This window comes from Lepidochelys kempii, chromosome 20 (assembly GCF_965140285.1).
Source record: "Lepidochelys kempii isolate rLepKem1 chromosome 20, rLepKem1.hap1, whole genome shotgun sequence".
Taxonomy (NCBI): domain Eukaryota; kingdom Metazoa; phylum Chordata; order Testudines; family Cheloniidae; genus Lepidochelys; species Lepidochelys kempii.
In genome coordinates this window covers 25,594,185-25,615,146 of record NC_136399.1, presented here as the reverse complement: position 1 = coordinate 25,615,146, position 20,962 = coordinate 25,594,185, and the positions used below count along the sequence as shown (strand labels likewise).

General features: G+C 48.7%; 1 protein-coding gene across 5 annotated transcripts in view; it reads left to right on the top strand.

Annotated features, from left to right (window-relative positions):
- The window catches only part of RFX1 (regulatory factor X1), a 49,300-nt gene that overhangs the window by 6,217 nt on the left and 22,121 nt on the right, over nt 1–20,962 (top strand). For 3 of the 5 annotated variants that reach the window (XM_073318835.2, XM_073318832.2, XM_073318833.2), the window contains exons 2-6: nt 3,668–3,986; nt 10,405–10,514; nt 11,092–11,175; nt 16,558–16,653; nt 20,394–20,489. In XM_073318835.2, coding sequence (XP_073174936.1) covers nt 3,716–3,986; nt 10,405–10,514; nt 11,092–11,175; nt 16,558–16,653; nt 20,394–20,489 — 657 coding nt within the window. In that variant the 5' untranslated portion in view covers nt 3,668–3,715. The remainder of the gene's footprint in view (nt 1–3,667; nt 3,987–10,404; nt 10,515–11,091; nt 11,176–16,557; nt 16,654–20,393; nt 20,490–20,962) is intronic. The other 2 variants (XM_073318834.2, XM_073318836.2) reach the window with 2 other exon arrangements.

Sequence of the window (20,962 nt, the reverse complement as noted above, 5' to 3'; positions counted from 1 at the left end):
TATTGTCCTTATCCCCATTTTACATATTGGAAAACTGAGGCACAGGGGATGGCTCACTCAAGGTCACAGAGATGGGCATAGAATCCAGGTGTCTTGACTCTTAGATCACACATACCTCTCAGAGCGGGGAATAGAACCAGCTCAAAGGTCTGCTTTAAGAACTAGAACTTCTCCTTCCCAGAGGCTCTAGGCATGCTTAGATGCTTCGATCTCTAAGCCAGTGGTTCTCAACCCAGGATCCGGGGCCTCCGGAAGGCCGTGAGCAGGTTTCAGGGAGGCCACCAAGCAGGGCCAGTATTAAACTCGCTGTTGCCCAGGGTAGAAAGCCAAAGCCCCACCGCATGGGGCTGAGGCTCGGGGCCCTGAGCCCTGCCATATGGGGCTGAAACTGAAGCCTGAACAATGTAGTTTTGCGGGGGCCCCTGCAGTATGGGGTCCCAGACACCTAACATGCTTGCTACCCCCTAACGCCGGCCCTGGATTTTCTATGCAGAAAACTAGTTATTGTGGCCCAGGTGGGCTGGGGAGTTTTTATCGCATGGGCCGGGGGTGGAACCCCTACTCTAAGCCATCTCTCCCAGCTGCAGTTGTGGCAGAAGTGTGCAGTGCTGCTGGGTGAAAAGACCTTTAAAGGTAGGGATGTGTGTGTGTATGCTCAGATACTTGTATCTACTCACACCCTTCCTTGGGGACCTGGCGGTGAGAGACAAAGGACCAGCCCTGTCCCTGGCATGCCCAATGAGTCCTATGGTCCGGAACGCCCACACCCAAAGGTTGGTGGTAGATAACAATGAAAAGCTGAAGGGTCACTGATGGAAACCCAACCCCTGCTACATGGGGGCTTGGCCTATTATGGGGCCTTGGCACTATCATGAATATTTATTCAGATGCCCAGCCTTCCATGTCCATATCCAGCTTCCTCCCCCTCAGAATATCAGGGTGCCCTTATCCTGTAGGTTAAGATATTAATGTTTTTTAGCTCATTATCATAGACATTACCTATTGCTAAAGCAAGTTTGTGGTTAAACATCTACCAACTATTCTATCTGAAAATACCCAAGCCCAGGCTCTGCTCAGTGTTCCTGAGGTTGCCTGGTATCGTTATGAACCAGCTCCCTCTCTTGAGCAAGCAGTTCCCAGTTTCCCAAAATCTAGGGTAACTGTCAGGACATTTTATCAGTGCTAAGAGTCATGGGCCTGCTTTACTTATGTTAACCTGCTTTAGCCAGTGTCTTACAGGGTACAGGTCTGTAGATTCCTTGTGTTACTGCTGAGTAAAATAAAAGGCTAAAGTAGCTCTGTGGGCTCTGAGAGCCACCAAGGTGGAAGGGACAGGGAGAGCTGTGATGCGAGTGACAGCTGGGAGGCATGGAGCTGGGAAGCACACTAAGGGCAAACAGGCAGCCCTAGAACGGCTCTGGGGTGGGAGCTTTGGCAGATCAGAGTGACAAATGAAAACTGTTGTCGAAAAGCTTCAGGCAGCCATAACTCTGGAGTCTGGGCTGTTGTCTCTGAGAAGCAACTGATGGCCTTGTCTGCTGCTTACAGTGCGTGATTCTTATGACTTCTCCCTCAGAGACCCTTGCGTAGGAGCACATACGTCAGAAATGCTGCTGTCTGAGCTTCTGTCCTTATCTTTAGCAGAGCGGGAAATGAACTGGGGTGTGCAAAGCTGAGTGGAGTGTCTTCATGCCCTTCCTCAGAACACTTCCCCTCCGAGGAGCTCAGCTTGCTTTACAAATATTAATCAATCCTCAGTGGTATCCCTGTTTTACAGATGGGGAAACCGAGGCACCAAGGGGCAAAATGACTCAGCTGAGCTCCTCCAGTTGACTCCATTGATGGATTGGAAAGTGGGACCCAGGAGATCTGACTTCCAGGCTCCTGCTCTTACCCTTAGATCAGACTAAGGCTGACAGTCAGGATGGTGAGGTTCTACGAGGCTAGAAGGTATTGTGGTCTGGTGGGTAGAGTAAGGGACCAGTTGGAAAGAAATCTAGATCTGGTCCTAACTCTGCCACTGACTCATTTGTGTGTGCTTGGGAAAAGTCACTTCTTCGCTCCATGCCTCAGTTTGCCCACGTCACTAGCATCTCCCAGAGGCTTTGAGATGCCTCATTAACTAATGCTTGTAAATTGCTTTAAGATCCTCAGTCCAAGAGTGCTTGAGAGTGTCAAGGGATTATTGTAGACTGGAGTCTACCACCATGGGCTCGCTTGAAACATGAACATGCTCAGTAACAGGAAGTGTGATGTGTGTCAGGCGTAAGAGTGAGCGCTCTCCTTCTCTAATATATCTGAGGCCTGGCACCCTTCTGATCATAGAATCATAGAATCATAGAATATCAGGGTTGGAAGGGACCCCAGAAGGTCATCTAGTCCAACCCCCTGCTCAAAGCAGGACCAATTCCCAGTTAAATCATCCCAGCCAGGGCTTTGTCAAGCCTGACCTTAAAAACCTCTAAGGAAGGAGATTCTACCACCTCCCTAGGTAACGCATTCCAGTGTTTCACCACCCTCTTAGTGATGATCGGGCCTGCTTCAGACCTTCAGATTTCTAATAATATTTGACTTTTGCATAGCACTTTTCACTGCAAAGCTTCTTGTAAACCCTTCAACATACACCACCAATGAAATGCAGCCACTTCTGGGGCTTAGAGGGGCAATCAGCAGGTGCACAACAGCAAAAAGAGGGGAAATTTTGGCCATGAATCAGAGACTCTTTTGAAAAGTGTCCTGGGATGTTTCCATATCCGCAGGAGCTGACGGGACCTTGTTTTAGTTAAATTTTATCCATGAATCTCCGACACAGTGAACTGCACAGGACTCAGACTCACAAGGGGTGAGCTGGTGATGCTGTCAGAACCTCCAGCAGGCCTGGAGACGAAATTCTGCTCTATTGATGTGAAGCTGTGTATTTACATCAGTGGCACTGATTTGCAGAATCTGGTCTAGTGGGTTTCGCGTCTGAGCACAAAGCTATCCTTTCCCATGTGCTGGGCCAAATCCAGCCATGGCGTAAGAGGAGAGTAGCCCCTGGGGTTGAAGTTGATCCATCAAGGGGAAGCTTGATCATTTATTATGTGGAAATGAATGCAATTTCCAAACTCCCAGCTTCATTTGGAGATGCAGGCACTCAGCACCCCTGGAAACTGGGCCCAAGGCGCCTCAAGTTGGGCACCCACAATCCGAGGCCACTACCAAAAATGCCAGCTTAAGGGCTTGCTTCTCCTCTCCCTCATGCCCATTGGCTTTGATGTAGTTACTGCAGATTTCCCTTAGTGGACGCGAGAGCAGAAGCAGGCTGATCTCTAATTTCAGTATGGTTAAAAAGGGTATGTTGTAGTGGTGGGGATTTGGGAGATAATTGATGCAGCTTCGTAAATTGCATCCAATCAAAATGTGGGGATTGGTTCTGAACAGGTTTCTCCAGAACCGTTACTTTTCCAGGCCTGTTTCCGCAGAGAAAGATGAACTCTGCTACTGCTTTTTCCTGCTGTAATTGACTGTAATTAGTTATTAACCATGGGGTGTAATTAAGTTATTGCTTAACGAATAGAACAGCAGGGAGCTGTTTCTATCCCCAGATCGCTTTGCAATTGATTAATTGGTTTTTTTTTCTTTCTTTTTTTATTTTGTTTTTTCCTCTTTTTTTTCTCAACAAAAGGAAGCAAAAAAAAAAGCCTTATTTATTATCATTTTCCCCACTGTTGGTATGGCAACACAGGCGTACGTTACGGAATTACAGGCAGCTCAGCAACAGTCACAACAGCAACAGGCGCAGCAACAGCCGGCGACGACGGCGACAACAACGGCACCAGCAGCAGCCCAGCAACAGTATGTAGCGGAATTGCAAAGCCCGCAGCAACCAGCCACTCAGAAACAGTATGTCTCGGAAATCCAGGCCCCACAGCCACAGGCTCAGGCCACAGGCCAACAAACTCCAGCACCAGCCCCACAGCAGTATATCATAGTCACAGTGTCCGGTAAGTCTGGGAGGAGTGTGGTGGGGGAAAACCTCATGGCTTCTCACATGTTATGGTTGCTCCTTCAGCCTGAGTGGTTAGTTAATGTCAGGGGCCTTTCAGAATTGTTTAGGCTGAGGGATTGATTATAGGAGCCAGGTATATTCTTGGTTTATCTTGTTTATTTCCAAAAAAATGTCCAGAGTGCTGTTTTCTCTGACCATAGAAACAAACAGCAGCAGGCAATTTCCTCCCTCAGAAATTCCCATGCCTGAGCCTCCGGTGAGCTCTGTGCCCAAGAAGCTTAGACACTCTGCCTCACCTCAAGGTCACTCTCACACTCCTGGCTGTTTCTTCCAACACACACAGGCAGCAACCGACAGCCTAGTCCCTGTGTTTGCAACCAGGAAAACCACTCGGCCCATACAACTTAGCTCTGACCTACCATGTGACCCAGTGGTTTGGGCAGTAGCTTCCATGTTCACAACTGTCTCTGCTACCTAAAGGGTCTTGATTGTTTCTTCTTTTGGGCCTAAAACTATGCTTGCCACAAACATAAGTTTTAGTGAGATCTGGGATTGTCTTTAGATACAAGATTAACTGCTAACCCCTTTCAGCAGAACACTTTGTATGTTTATTCCAGTCTTGCTCCCTCAGGAGACCATTGACTTCAGTGAGAACAGGATCAGGCCCAGACGTTTATGTCATCTGTCTATGGACACAGCCTCCGGGTACATGTATATAATTGAAACAAATATCAATCACCTCTGCCTGCAATAGATGGGCATGAACTCCTTCTTATCTGTTTTAGGTCCTTCTATGACCTGGATCACCACAGTATCTGAGCACCTCACAGTCTCTGTTGTATTTACCCTCAGGCCCCCCGTGGGCAGCAGGAAAATATTTTTATCCCCATTTTACAGATGAATAACTGAGGCCCAGAGAGACTAAGTGAGCTGGTGAAATTCACACAGGGAGTTTGTGGGCAGAGCAGGGAATTGAACTGGGTCTCCCAAATCCCATGCCAGTGCCTGAACTACTGGAACCATCCTTCCTCTCTGCCTGATCTTCCCTGTCACACTGGCCTCTTGCCATCCTCTGGGTCAGTACCAGTAATATGGCTCTGCAGGGAATCTCTGTCCCCAGGAACAGCTGTGCAGCCCCATTGCCTTTGTAACCCCCTCAGAATTGAATCAGCAATTCTCTCGATGAGGCATGAGCCACAAGAGACTCTACCTTGCTCTCCCAGAGCTCTCTTGGCTCCGCAGGGCTAATCAGAGTGAGAAGCAGCCAAATCTGACTGTTGCCTCTACCGGTAGATCCTGCCAGGGCGAATGTCTGAGAGGTAAGAAGGAGCAATGATCACTCTTCAGAATAGAACACGCGCTTTAAAATAAATCCAAGCTGTGGAACAGGCTCAGGTAAACAAACAGAGGCACCTTTATACAGTGATCTGGAGAGCTGACTCTCCACTGAGAACTAACCATACATCAAGAGACTTTCAGCAAGAGATGGACTTATTCCAATGTACTGCTCCTATTGAGAATGTCTACGTGAGGCTCCTCCTTTATCATCTCTCGACAACTCCGGATACAGATGTACTCGCTTTTCAAGTGAAAAGATAATAATGTAATGCTACCAGACTGCAAACTCCCCCTGAGGTCAGGGAGTCAAGCCAGGTTCTTTCCAGCTTACGCATCATCAATTCAGATTTGAATTTGGAATTTAGTGTATTCCGTTGGTGATGCACAAGTTAGAATAGAATCCAGCTCATTCTCCCAGGACAGGGTTTCCTCTGCAGGTCTAACAGAAACAAGAAGTCATAAAAACGTAGGTTAGTCACTGTAGAACCTATCTATTACGATGGCTGTGTACTGTTGTAGCCACATTATTTATTGGTCTAGAGCCAATCTATCCAGGTTTCATAGATTATAAAGCCAGTAGAGACTGTTGTGATCCTCTAGTTTGACCTCCTGTATAACACAGGCCATAGGACTTCCCTGAATTAATTCCTGTGTGTACGAGAGCAGATCTTTTAGAAAAACATCTAGTCTTGATTTAAAAATTGCTAGCGATGGAGAATCCAGCACAGCTCTTGTTAAATTTTTCCAGTGGTTAATTACCCTAACTGTTAAAAATGTACGCCTTACGTCTAGGCTGAATTTGTCTAGCTTCCAGCCATCCGAGCTTCTTAGACCTATGGCTGCCAGATTGAAGAGCCCATTATCAAAGTTTTGTTTCCCATGCAGGTACTTGCAGGCTGTGATCAAGTCACCCCTTAGCCTTTTCTTGGTTAGATTGAGCTCCTTGAGTCTATCACTGTAAGGCAGGTTTCCCAATCCTTTAAGTCATCACTGGAGTAGATGAATGGTGAGTAAGTAGAGCCACTTGAGTGCTTGCAAGTTTGTTAAGATGCATTAAGAACTGAACTCCATCCATAAATACCACAATTTGTACTGGGCTATATTCTAGTTTCTGTCTCAGAAGGCAGGTGTGTGAAGGCCCTTTGTCCCGTGAGATCATGCTAAGAAACCCTTACAGTAGCACGTTCTTGTGATTCAGGCCAGGGTCTGCATAAGCAGTAGAAAGAGATGGGTTAATAGGCGGAACATTTCCAGTTAACTCTGAATCAGAACCAACCAACCATCCCTTCTAGATCTAAACATCCCCAGATCAGGAGCAGTCGGTTTCCTATAGAAAGGAAGATTGTTACTAAATAGCTGAGGGCAGGCAAGGAAAACAGCCGGATAATATTCTCGCTGACTTCAATCGTGTGTTGCAGAGTTGCATGAAATATCATCCAAAGAAACTGGACATCCTGAGATAATAATCAGGCTCCACCTAAGCTGTTGAGAAATCTCTTGAGCCTTTTGATTCATGTTCCGGTTGGGAGTTTTAACAAGATTGTGTTTTCCTAGCAGTGGAAAGTTTAATTGGAGAAGGTGCTGGGTTTCTAGCTACCAAGCCACTCCCTGTAAGGTCTTAAGACATCCATCTACAACCAAAGCTGGAGTTTATCTTTTTGGCAGACTTCCCCCAACACTTCCCTCCCCTCCAGTTCAGTTCCATTAAGGGCTATCTGCAGACGCTAGGTTTTAAATCTGGCTCGGATTTTATTCAGAGAAAATTTGTTGTAATTCTCAAGGGGGAGTGTGAGCTAAGGCAGATTTTCCACCGTGCAGACCCTGTCATAATAGATTGACCCTTCTGTTTGCATCCTGGAGTGATGCAGGCCAGAGATCTGCCACAAGTATTATTCCTTCTAGTTCCCTGGCATAAAGGCTAAGATCCTCACCAAGTGTAGATTGATGCAGCTCCATTGACTTCAGCTGGAACTGTGGGTGTCAGCACCTCTGAAAATCAGGCCCCAATATCGAGTACCTGGCTGGCTAGAGGGGGTGTGTGAGGGGTGGTGCATAGCCACCTACACCTCTACCCTGATATAACACGACCCGATATAACACGAATTCGGGTACAACACGGTAAAGCAGCACTCCGGGGGGGCGGGGCTGCACGCTCCAGTGGATCAAAGCATGTTCAATATAACGCGGTTTCACCTATAACGCGGTAAAATTTTTTGGCTCCCCAGGACAGCGTTATATCGGGGTAGAGGTGTAGTTAGTTAGAAGACATCGGTCTCCTTCACTCTTCCAGAAATCATTTCCTACTGGGCCAGCTCAGAGCTGTGGCGATGAAAGCCCCTGAAGCTGGTCTTGGGAGAGCAATCATCCAGTTCCCTGCTTTGCTGCACTGTGAAGGAAGTGAGCATGCCTCTCTCGGGCATCACTTCTTTCTCCTGGGACGCCATTAGGGCACTCCAGGCGCAGCTTTCTTCAGCACCTATAAGCAAAGTGAACAGCGCCGTACCCAGAGGGGGACCCTACCTGGGAGGTGCTCAACTCCATCGGGAGAGAAGTTGCCAAGAGGTGCTGAGCCTCTGCAGCGGCCACTGACTGCTGCCCTCTAGCACCTGGCGAGATCTGGTCCATAGTCAATAACACTGACCCTGGTGCAATCAGACAAGCGTCTCTCTCTCCCCACCAGTGTAGCAGTGGAAACAGTTCTAATAACACAAAATGCCTTGTAATCCCAGGAACCCACGCTCTGCTGCCTTTAAAAAGGGAGCGAGAGAGAGAGAGAAGGAAAGCAATAATAATGAAAGGTTTACCTACCATCTGGCCTTTAGGTGAAGGAGGAGGGGTGGGGGTGGCTTGATGCAAAGCTGAGCAAAGATCTCACCACCTAGAAACTTGTGTAGGGGCTGATTTCTTTCTGCATTCATCTCCCACTTAATCTAATTGAAATGGGCATCAATATGTTTGCAGACAGCGCAAAGAGCTGGTTTTCCTTTGCAAAAGTTATGTAGGCACCTGGATCTGAATGGGAGTTAGGCGTCTTAATACCTTTGACGTTCATTTCCCCATCTGAACAGCAGAGGTAATAATACTTATAGTTGCCTACCTTGCAGGGTAGCTGTGGGGCTTAACTCAGGTCCCAACATGCTTTGTAAACTTACAGTGCGGTCGGATCAATGGCTGTTGCAGTTTTAGGCACATTAGAAATACTCATCTCAATTGGAGCAGCTGGAATTTAAAGGGAAGGAATATGATAATAATGTAACGTTTCTCTCAGGTCTTTGATCACGACCTACGCGCACACACACACACTCACTGAAATGCACCTACCTCTGGGGCAGAGGGTTGCAGCCACTTATTGATGAGTGGCGAGGGCAGAAATTTTGGTCAAAATGCTTTACAGAGCATCTTCCACAAAATAAAAAGAACCGTCCCTTGTTTTTATCTAGCGCTTTTCACCAATAGATTGCATAGCATTTTACAAAGTAGCTCACTGTCATCATCCCTATTTTACAGATGGGGAGACTGAGGCAAAGTGAGTCACCCAAGGTTGCTCTGTAGAGCAGTATCAGAGCTAGGAAATGTCCCAGTCCTGTGCTCTGTCCAGTAGGCCACGGCACCTCCTTTTTAACAAACTAGTGTGATGACAGGGGGCACTGTGCTGCTGGATGGCATGGGGGAGCCAGTGGAATTGGATTTTCCGAAGGCTTTTGACAAAGTTTCACCTAACCGATCACTGTCCAAACTCCCGACGTCTGGGTTAGGAAAGAAGGGGCCAGGGCTGCTCACTGAAGTCCGTGGGAGTTCAGGCAGATCAGTCGAAGGAGGTCCTCCGGCTTTGGAAGCTGCATCAGAATCATTGGGGGTAGCAGTGCAGCTGCCTACGTGAAAAGTAGATTGCAGGAATCAGGCCTGGCTGCACTAAGACGTTTTTTCCATCGTTAATGTCTCCGATTCTGTGGTGTGCAAAGTAACCAGCACAAATATGGTTACTATCAAGTGCCAGATACTCTGCACATTACCAATGCTAGGGCCCCGCTCAATTGTTCAATAAATGCCAGAGCACCAGACACCATATGACCCATCGTGCAAAAGCTTCCTCAAAATCCATCTCCACTGGTCCATGGAATCATAGCTGTTAACGTGGGAAAAGGGCTTCCCGCTTAGCCACTCCTGCCTCCCGGAGTTCCCAAGCTGATAAACCCATCGTTACCCTTGATTTGTTCAAGCGCCTGAAAGAAACAGACTAATTCACCATCCTGGAAGGTCGCTGAGCTGTTTTTTTCCTACTCTTCTGTTGATAATGTCAAACGAGACGCCCATGAAACGTGATCTCCTGCTTCTCGATTAGAATCAGCCCCAGATGAGCTCCCCCTACTCCTCCCTGGAAGGATCAGAGGGTTGGGATTGCACCTAATAGTATGGGGATGTTTATTCTAAACCAGCCTCACTGGAGCTTTGGTGAGAACTGGCAGGGATTAGGTGGCCAAGGTTCCTGGTTATAAAAGCCTTGGGTCTTTTATTACCTGTCTCGCAAGGAAGGGGAGCAAACACAAACGCACACCCCTGTGCCCACTGCACCATGTCTTACGATTGTCTCTGTACAACTCCTTGTGATCGTAAGTACCTGGCTTGCTTTGCAGGGAATGTCTTTGCGTTAAGGATCCATCGAACAAGCAGACTGTATCAGAGGCCTCAGTCACCTGTTTTCTCACTAGTTTTTGGTAGAGGCGGTTGCTGGGTTTTTCTTTCGGTTAGAAGCAGAGGCTGAAATTCACACCGGGTGCTGAACAGTAATCAGAGGAGTTATGCCTGATGGCAGAGAGCTCCATTCTGCATGTGGGCATGAAGCTACTGAGCCACGGGGTTGGGAGTCAGGACACCTGGGTTCCATTCCCAAGTCTGGGAGCTGTATTCCCGTCCCAGCACTGTGACTAGAACCCCCCATAGGTCCCAACACCAGTCCTGTGCTCAGTCCACTTTGCAACTCCCTTGAAATATACAGGAGGGATTTGGACACCTTTTCCGAATTGCCTTCCTCAGACTTTTCATGTGACCTTTTCTTCTCCTCTTCCGAAATCCAGAAGGTGCCATGAGGCCCAGTGACTCCGTCTCTGAGTCCAGTCCGGGCTCGTCGGCCACACAGTCTGGGGTGCCAACCCAGGTGGTGCAGCAAGTCCAGGCCACGCAGCAGGTAGGTGGACAAGCAGGCGATCTTCCTGGGGGCAGCTGGGTGCTGTTAGACTTGTTGCAGGGGAAATAAATCAGGCTAGAATTGGGCTCCTTGGATTTGTTTGTTGCTTCTGGGCCTGGTGAACATGAAATCATTTCAGCTCTAGTGGTCTAGGGCAGGCTGGGGGGCTGTATGTCTGAATTCTGTTCTGAGCTTGGGGGCGGGAAGTGGGAGCTAGTGGTTAGAGCAGGGGGCTGGGAGTCAGGACTCCTAGTTTCTATTCCCAGCTCTAGAAGGGGAGTGTGTCTCGAAGTTACAGGGTTGGGAGGACCAGAAATCAGGACTCCTGGGTTCTGTTCCCAGCTCTGTCACTAAGTTAGTGTATGAATTTGGGCAGGTCACTCCCCGCTCTGTGCCCTAGGACCAAACAGGGCTGATGATACTTCATCCCCTTTGTGAAGTGTGTTGATGCCCTCTGCTTCCAGGTTCTTTGTTAAATGCTGGGGCCTGAGGATAACCGGCGAATGCCTGGGTGCTGTTGCTGTAATCACTCCTGCTTCCTCCATTCACCTTGAACTCTGGGTGTTTTGTTTGACAGAGGCTGTTGGTTCAAGCCAGCGTGCAGGCTAAGCCACCGTCGGTATCCCCCCTCCAGCTAACAGGTGTGCAAGTGCCCCAGCAGGTAAGTGATGTTTCAGAAAGCCCCAGGCCCTGTGCTTTTCCACGCTTCCCCCCCGCAACTCCCTGTGCTTGGCACTCTTGCAGCTCACAGCGTCCCAGTGTTAAACTGCCCCCCGAACATAGCTGTAGGCCCAGCTCCCTCACTGCTCGCTGAGTTCATTCGCACACCGAGAATTAGCAGCCTGAGGGTCTTACCCTCCTTTCCCTTCAACCAGCGCAGAGCAGGAGTAACTCCTCGGGAACGATGGAGTTCCACCGCTGTAAAAGCCCGAGGAAAATCTGGCTGCATGAGGGGCACCTGATCGTGCTGACCCAGGGAAATAACAGGGCTTCTGCGACACGCCATGTTAGCAGCTAGGATATTAGAAGTTAGAGATGGGCAAGAATCATTCAGATCAATTAATCCAACTTGTGCAGGGGAAGCTTATTGTTGAGTGAGATTGGGGTCCAGATTTAGTGGTGCCTTAAATGGGGTTGCGTGTTGGGTGTAATGCTGGTCAGAAGACTGGATGGAAGTGGGTTGGATCCAGGCCTCATTGACATCAGTGCAGGGGAGCTGGAACAATGTGTATAGTGGGGGTGCTGAGAGCCATTGAACCAAACTGTAAACCCTGTATATGATGGAAATGGCTGAAAGCCGGGGGGGGAGGGAGCCCCCCCAGCACCAGCATCTCTGTGTTAGTGGCTAAACGGTGGATTGTCTTACATGGGAGCAGGATTTTACTTAGCTGGTGTCAGGGGGCATGAAACAGGAAAAGCAAATCACAAGAGGATGGACAATCAAAGAAGCTCTGCCAACTCATTTATCTTCCCTGTCTGTTATTTGCTTTTCCGGCTACTTCCCCAGGCCTTCCATCCCCTTGATGTGTAATTGTCATGCATTTTGCATCTCCCTGCTGTGTAATTGTCATGCGTTTTGCACAGCACCCTCTGTTGTTCCTACATGTCACAGGGCCTCACAGCTGCTGGGTGAGTTCTGCCTCCTTTGTACTAATCTGACTCAGCCACTGATGTGTGTAATTGACATATGTTTTGCATGTCCACTGAATGCCAGAGGGGTTTATAGCATCTATACCGGATTCTCCACTCACTTTGCACCCCACGTAACTGACGCCATTATTTATGGCCCTGTCTGATTCTGGATCAGAGGCCTTACTGCCCTATCTTATTCCAGGACTGAATGTAGCCCTAGGATTTAAGTGGTAACTGGACCCATTGGGCTCAATTAATCCCTGGTCATATAGGGCCAGATCCAACTCTCATTGACATCAATAGGAGCCTTTTCACCTACTTTAATGGGAATTTAATCAGACCCTTTATGGAGTGCTTGGGTTACTTGCTCCCAGCATTGTTCTCACTGGAATGCACAGCAGCAAAGATGGCTCAGGCATCAGAAGACGCAGAGGCTCCTCCTGCAGTGCCGGCAAAGGGGGAGCAGGGCTGTTTGGCCTGTGGAAGGGACCTTCTAAAAACAGTGACCATTTCTTAAGAAAGGAGGATGGTCATGTGATTAAAGCACAGAATCAACACACAGATGTCAGAAGATCTGGGTTCCATTCCCGGTTCATCCACTGACTGTCTGTCTGGTGGACTTTGAGGGCATGCAAGACTCCTCAATTCTATTCCCAGCTCTGGGAAAGGAGTGGTGAGTGGTCAGAGCAGGGGGCTGGGAGTCAGGACTCCTGGATTCTCATCCTGACTGTCTCTGTGACTTTGAACCAATCACATACTCTCTCTACCACTTAGTTTCCCAATCTGCAAATCCGGGGTAATTCTTACCAACTTCTCCTGGGGCAGGCAGTATGAGTCAGAATAGTATGGGGGATGCCCTCTGACAGAAGGTGCTATCTTTGTAAAGCATTACATTTGTAATGAAGATGCAGCTGTAGTCATATGGACAGGCATCTGGAGACTGCAAGAAGGTTTGTGAGTTTCTATCATCTAGCACAGCTGACGGGGTACTAATCACGCACTAATCATGATCTAAACAGTGATTTAATCCATGTCTGGGACAGACTGGAGCATGCCCAGCACAAGGGAGACTCAGTTCTGTGCAAACTCTGGTCCCCTCTGCCTCTGGCTTTTCCTTTTCACGTTTAAAAAAAAAAAAATGCCAGGCAAGAAGTTGTCTTGCCTTGAATTTATCTGTGATTGAAACTCAGGTGGATTTGACAGCTACGCACAAGCAGTGGGGTTGCAGACACTGAACTAGGCAAGATTAAGGAGAGGAAGCAACATTCCCATGTTTCCAGTCCGTGGTTGGTTTGGCAGCTTCCTTCTTCCTCATGAAATGAATAAAATATATCCTAAAGCAGTTCACAGACTACACACAGTAGCACTGAAATGCAGCTGCCTCTGGGAGATAGCTCACAACCAGATGATACAGTGGGAAACTTTGGCCAAGGACAGAGTTAAACGATCTCCCTTAGAAAAGAAGCACATCATGAGATCTTTCCTATCCCAGCACCTCTGTTTAAAAGATGTCGTCTAAAAGCCCCTGAAGGATTAACATTTAAATAACCCCTGGATTTGGGTTGCTGAGATATTTCTAGTCTGATGTTCAGACCCCAAATCTGTCGCCTCTGCTGATATCGAGGAGAGCGACTCCTGTGTGATGATTCTTCATACCGAACCTGCCAGGTTAATGGTGGGAGCATTTGCAGCAATGGTGGACATTGCTGGGCATGGCTACAGTGCTTTACAGAAGGAAAAGGAAGTTGCAGCTAGCACATCGCATGGAGACTCAGAGTCATGGAAATGTGCAGCTGGAAGGGACCTCGAGAGGTCGTCTAGTCCAGCCCCCAGCACTGAGGCAGGACTAAATGAACCCAGACCATCCCTGACAGTGGTTTGTCCAACCTGTTCTTAAAAACCTCCAATGAGGGGGTTCCCCAGCCTCCTTTGGAAGCCTGTTCCAGAGCTTGACTATCCTTGCTAGAAAGTTTTTCCTAATATCTAACATAAATCCTTGCTGCAGATTAAGATGATGCCTTCTTGTCCTACTTCAGTGGATGTGGAGAACAGCTTATCATTGTCCTCTTTGTAACAGCCCTTAGCATATTTGAAGACTTGCCTCAGGTTTCCCGCCAGTCTGCTTTTCTCCAGACTAAACATGCCCAGGGTTTTTAATCTTTCCTCTTAGGTCAGGTTTTCTAAACCTTCCATCATTTTTGTTGCTCTCCTGTGGACTCTCTCCAGTTTGTTCACATCTTTCTTAAAGTGTGGCACCCTGTAGCCAGGACTCCAGCTATGGCCTAACCCATGCTGAGCAGAGCCGGACAATTACCTCCAATGTCTTAAATGCCACACTCCTGCAAATACAGCCCAGAATGATATTACCCTTTTTCACAACTCCATCACATTGTTGGCTCCTATTAAATATTTCATTTGTGATCCATTACAACTCTCAGCTCCTTTTCAGCAGTGCTACCCTCTGGCCAGTTATTGCCCATTTTGTAGTTGTGCATTTGATTTTTCCTTCTTAAGCCTGGTCTTGTCTTTACTGAATTTCACTTTGTTGATTTCAGACCTGTTCTCCAATTTTTCAAAGTGGTTTTGAATTCTAACCCTGTCCTCCAAAGTGTTTGCAACCCCTCCCAACATGGTGTCATGTTCAGATTTTATAAGTATACTCTCCATTCCATTATTCAAGTCATTAATGAAAACACCGAATGGCACCGGTTTCAGGACAGACCCCTGCAAGACTCTAGTAGATACGTTCCCCCAGTTTGACAGCAAACTGTTGATAACTACTGAGGATGGTCTTTAAACCTGTTTTGTACCCATTCTACAGTAATTTCATCTAGACCACATTTTCCTAGCTTTCTTATGAGAATGTTGCTTGGGACTGTCAAAAGCCTGCCTGAAATCATCTCCTAAGCAGAACACGCTACAGAGGAGATCTGTGCTTCCCAGCTTCTGCTGGGTTCTATTCCCTATTAGATCTATGACGAGGTTCTGATGTTGATTTACAGTGACCCTAATGGGTCAGACCTCCTCCATCACAAAGCCTTCTCCATAGCGAGATGTCAGGGTGAGTCAGCGCTCACCACGACGCCAGACAGATCAGAACCCTACAGCCAATCGCGCATGCAAAGATTTGGACAGAGTCTTGGCTGTCTGATCTGGACAGATCTTACTGGAATTTGAAATCGGTGTGTAGTGCCTAAAACCTCAGTGATGGGCTCTTCAGACATGCCAGTTGAGGTCCATCTGTTTGGACTAGCATGATGAACACTATAGCAGGAAGAGAGCCTGAGACACAAGCCCTTCTATTAGAGCTTAACTTTGTATATTCACTAATGTTTTATCCAGTCAGATTTTAAAGTCCCAAGTGTTGGGGCTCCCACCCCTCCCTTTGGAGAGGCTCTTCCACAGCCAGGTCTCCAAGCCAAGATGCTGTCCCAGACAGTTTCCCATTATTCCTAGTTGGCCCAGCTTTCACGCCTGCTTCACAGTACCCTGGGTTAACCTTTGTCTGTTTCGGCTAACATTCTACTTAGGAATGACCTGAAAAGCCTTTTCCTGGGTAATGAAGTTGCCTTGACAGTGCAGTGCTAAAGGAACTGCAGATAACCTAAAACCACATCTCAGTTGTCTGCATGCCGGGCTGGTGAAGAAACCACCTATCCACTGGCTGCAAAGATTTTCTGCATGCTGGCATCTCCTGAAGGTGGATCAAGGAGAAGAGAATGGGACCCAAATGCTGCATCATGCCTCCAGGTTTTGGCGGGTTGCAGTTGCATTTGGAAAGGGAAATAAAAAAATCCTTGGCCAGTGTGCATGATGGAAGGCAGCCATTCCTCAGAGCTACAAAAAGGAAACGCAACAGAATTTGCCCCATTGCATTTTATTTTCACTGACTCAAAGAAGGTAGAGATGGAAGAGCCCTTAGATCCTTAGTCTACCCTGTTTCCCAGCCAGTGTATTTCTCGCTTTGCTTTGTTTGTCTAGTGTTTAAAATCCCCAAGTAATGGCACCCCCCCATCCTTGGGACACAAGTGGACAGCCTGTTTGATATTGGCCAGACACAAGCAGATGAAGGTTTCTGCTCCCCAGGGAACCAAAGAAGTCGTTTTGGTTTAGGCTCGGTTCTGTTGGCAAATCCAGATAAATACTGAACATGCTGAATGGAAATTGACTGTACCTGCGAGTACTGTTCCTAATGACACTCTGGCTTGGGCTGTGCTGGTGAGTATGGTTACCCAAAGCCAATGCAGCTTCACTTACACTCTGGACTAGCGCCGGCTGCCCGACTCGGGCAGTCCTCTGGACCAGCGCCGGCCAGGACCAGCCCTGCTCCCCAGCGGCCAGCAGAACTTGGCATTGCTCTGACTGCGAGGTGGTCATTAACCAGGACTTCTTTTGTATCATCCCTTTGCAGCGGCTGGTGGTGCCGAGTACTTCCCAGGCTAGCAAAGGAAGCCAAGTCTCGTTGGCTGTGCACAGTGTTCAGCAGCAGGTCCATTCTCCACCTGAGGTGGGTGGCGGGATGTTCGTTCCTCCCTAACCTGGGGAAAAGCATAACCAGGTGCCTAGACAGCCACAAAGCGGGAAGATTTGTTTGCATTGCTCTTTGTCGCTCATTATTTACCCCACTTTCAGTTCACCACCAGCATCCTTGTCTCATCGCTGCAGCATTTCACATTCACAGCTAGACATCAGCCTCTTCCTGGGGAATGCTTCAGCCACCCCACTTGCAAGTGTTTAGCTCTGGGTTTATGTTTTGGCCCCAGCTCTGGCCCAGAGTTTGACAGTTTGGCCCCAGATCCTGTCCAGACCTCAAGCCAGGGCAGGGGCATGTTCAAGGGATATTTGTTTGATGGTTTAATGATCCCCATTGCATCTTGAGTAACTGGCAGGTCTGGAAAGCTGCTCTTGGTCACTCACAATCACACGGCATTGAGCATTCGGGCTGAAGTGTTCGCTTACAAGTGACGGGGCTCAGTGCAGGGAGAACCAGCCTGCGTTCGACAGGTCTGGCTAGATGAGCTAACGGCCCCTAGGGATCTAGGCTGATCTTGGTTTTGACACAGGAAGGGGATTGGTGGGGGGTGCATGAGGCACGGAGGGGGGAATCAAGCCACCATATTTTGTGTGTCCTTGGCATAGACTCACCATTCTGGAGCACCTCCTCGTGGCAAGATCTGGCATTGTAGCTCCTCTGGAGTTCAGGGGTCTGTGCAGTGACTTGGCCCTCCAGCCAGCTCACACTGAGTGCCCCAGCCCTTCTGGGGTAACCAAGGCCCAGCTCAAAGAATGAAAACTTCCCCCCTTTCCAGATCCCACCCTCCAGAGTCTTTGCTGCTCTGCAGAGTTCTTCTGCGCTCTGTGACAGAGTACTGCCCCCTGGGCCTTCTCCCTGGAGGCCTGTCTCCTCCCCAGCCACTAAGCCTCAGACTTCTTCTTCCCTCAGGCCTGCTTTATGTATCTCTGGCTGCCCTCTCCCTTCAGGGATGGTCCCAGAGCACAAGCTGCTCCCTGCAGATCCCTTTGTAGTTCCATTCTCAGAGAGCAGAAAATCCCTTCTTCCTGTCTCCTGGGTCTCTCCTATTGGCCCTGCAGTCCTTCTTTTATAGGGCCCGCCCAGCCGGTTTCTCCCCAGCTGGGGCTAATCCTTCATTGCCCTCCAGATGCCCCAGAAGGGGCTAATTGAGCTGTCAGTCTTCCTGTAACCCTGTCACTGCCAGTGTGGGGTATACACAATCCTCATGACCTAAAGGGACATTGGCCCAGATCCTCCATACAATGTAGGCACTTCACCCCATTGAAATCAGTCAGAGTGAGGCTCTTACGCACCTTTGAGGGTCTGGGCCTTTGTCATGCTCCGCACCTGACCCTGCGCTCTGTGGGGCTGTCCTGTTGAACTCAGCAGGACCCTTGTGGGGAGTGAGGGCTGCAGGGTCAGACCCTCAGGATCTGCTTTTGGCACATTTTAGTGCAGGCCAGAATGTCCTAATGTTGTGTATAAATGATTGACCATAAAGCTGTTTGTTAATAAATGTAAGTAACTTCCCCTGCTATATTTGCACAACTTCCCTCGCACCCCCAGCCTTGTGGGGGTTTGTGGCCGGAAAGGGCAGCTGGCAAAACAGAGTCTGCTTTCACTTGCTGTGCTGAGCGAAATAATGAAAGTAAAGTAGGACTCCTGGTTTCTGTTCTCAGCCCTGGAAGGGAGTAGGGTGTAGCAGAGCAGGGGGCTGGGAGCCAAGACTCCCGGTTTCTGGTATCAGCCCTGGAGCGTAGCAGGGTGTAGTGATCAGAGCAGGGGGCTGAGAGCCAGGACTCCTGGGTTCTGGTCTCAGCCCTGGAGGGAAAGGGAGTGTAGCAGAGCGGGCAGTTTCTACAACAGCTGTAACCCAACAGCTCTCAGCCCCCTGCGTTCTCATTGACTGCTCCCCAGCAGCTCTGACGGCCCCTTTCACCCCATTCACTCCCTTAAGGGGCTGGTCCCCAAGGGTGGTTAGGAGCTGAAGGACATTTGAGGATCTGGCCCTACTTCCTAGCAGCTCTAACTAGCACTGTTCCCCTCCCGCTAATACAGAGTCCAGTGAAATCAGAGGTTTGCCCTTAATTTTTTGGGGAGGGGGTAGGGACGGACCAAGATGTTTCTTGTTCTGCTTCTGCTCCTGTTCTAAAGTGATTAATTAATCAGGGACTTTGGTCCAGACCCTCCCAGGTCTTTAGGTGCCTAACTCCCATTGATTTCAGTGGGCATTAAGCATCTGAGCACCTTGCAGGAGCTGGGACCGGTAAGTGTTTTTTGCAATTTACTGACCTTGTGTGTGAGTAAAATGACGTAGCTTCCATCAGGACCAAACCTGGGGCTCTCTGGAAGGTCCCCACTGTGCCAAGGACTCTCAGGGGCCCAGCCGATGAAAGGAATCTTTGTAGGAAGAGGCAAAATGTTACGAAATTCTTCCCAGTATTAACTCAGAGAAGGACCTTTGGCAGCGTGTGATCTCTTAGCGTGGCATGTCTCTTTTGTCCATCCTGGTTTTTACACACCATAGATGTGCAGCAAATTTGTAAGGAAGAGCTTGCTAGCAGAACTGGCAAGGGGTGAGCTTCCCTTCCCTTCCCCGCCATGAAGGGAGTGATTGGATGGGGTCACATGATGGAAGCACGTGACTCAGACCCAGTCCTGTTGGCCTGGGACATATGAAGGGAGCAAGAGTTCAAGCCAGGAGCAGGGAGGCTGCAGTACAGTTGTGCTAAAGGAGGCAAAGAGCTACTTTAGAAACCACAGTTGGGAGCAAATTATCAAGCGTGAACTGAGTGCTCACCACTGCAGGACACTAGAATAGCTAACGCAGCCCCAGCCCCAAGGAGTGTTGCCTAGTGGTTAGAGCTTTGGACTGGACTCAAGAGACATGGGTTCCGTTCTCAGCTCTGTTGCTGGCCTGCTGGGTGACCTTTAGCAAGTCAGTTCATTGCTCTATGCCTCAGTTTCCCCCACCAGTAAAATAGGGTTATGCTACTGACCTCCTTTATAAAGTGCTTTGAGATCTACTGATGTAAAGCGCTGGATAAGAGCTAGGAATTATTATTATCATCACTTTTTAAAGCTAGGCAAAGATCAGGCAAGAATGCTCTTGGTGATGCAGGGGATGACAGCAATATAGAAAGGAAATGCTCTTTTGGTTACACATTCTGAATTAACTTGTGGAACTCTCTGCCACTGGATGTTATTGGGACCAAGAGCATAACTGGATTCACAAAAGGGTGGGGCATTTACATGAATAATAGGAACAATTACATTAGATTGAATAACGAATAGGCGCAAACCCTGCCTGAGAGGTGGTAGGAAGAAACATCCCCTTTGAAGCAGCTGTGACTGCTTGCTATGGAAGATGGGGTAGAGGATCCAGTCTAGCACTTCCTATATTCTTCACATTGTCTCCCCAGGGGGAGGGGGGAAGGGTGGCATCACAGTATCGGTGCTCTTATCTACCCACTTCCTGGGTTGATGTCACTTCCTGTTGTTCCTGTCTTAATCTGCATGCTTTTCATCTGTTCCACAAAGCACCATCCAGATCTGGCAGGTAGTAAAGTCAACCCTCAGAACAGCACACGGCTGTGGGTGGTGGGGTTGGCAGAGCCAGGAGCTCCCAGGAGGGATCTGAAACAGGAAGGAGGGGGTATGTGTTACGGGAACACAATCTGTGTTACTCCTTCCCACTAAGCAGCCGATAAAACACCACCTCCTTGTTTTTCCAGCACTCCCCTGTCCAGAGCAACAATTCCACTGCCAAACCAGGACAAGTGCAGCAGCTTCAGGTGCATGGAGTCCAGCAAGTGCCCGTCTCACAAGAGGTGCTGTATGGTTGCAGATCCCAAAGTAACCCCCTCCTGGGGGTTCACCCGAGCCCTGTCTGGTGGCGAAAGAAAAGCCACTGCGGGATGATGGTAGTAAATGCTCTCAAGAGCTTGATTTTGGAGCTCCATTGGTGTGAGCGTGGATCCCAGATCTGAGATCTAGATTCTATTATAGTGTCCCCATTGCAACAGCTGCCCAATACAATTTTAGCATCTTTTCCCCCCAGTAGCAACTCACAGCTGTTGAGGTTTCAAAGAGGCGGCAGCTCAGACCATCTCTGCTACCTAGAAACAAACATGAACCTTGCAAAGTTTTGTTATTGGCTCGCAGATACAGTCCAGGCAACATCAGAGTTATGTGGCCACTCACGGGCCCCAGCCCTGCCCTGTGGGGCGAGAGGGGGAATTCGGTCTCCGGGATCTATTCCATCTTTGGTGGTGAAGCTGCCCTCCAGGAGGGCTCTTAGCAC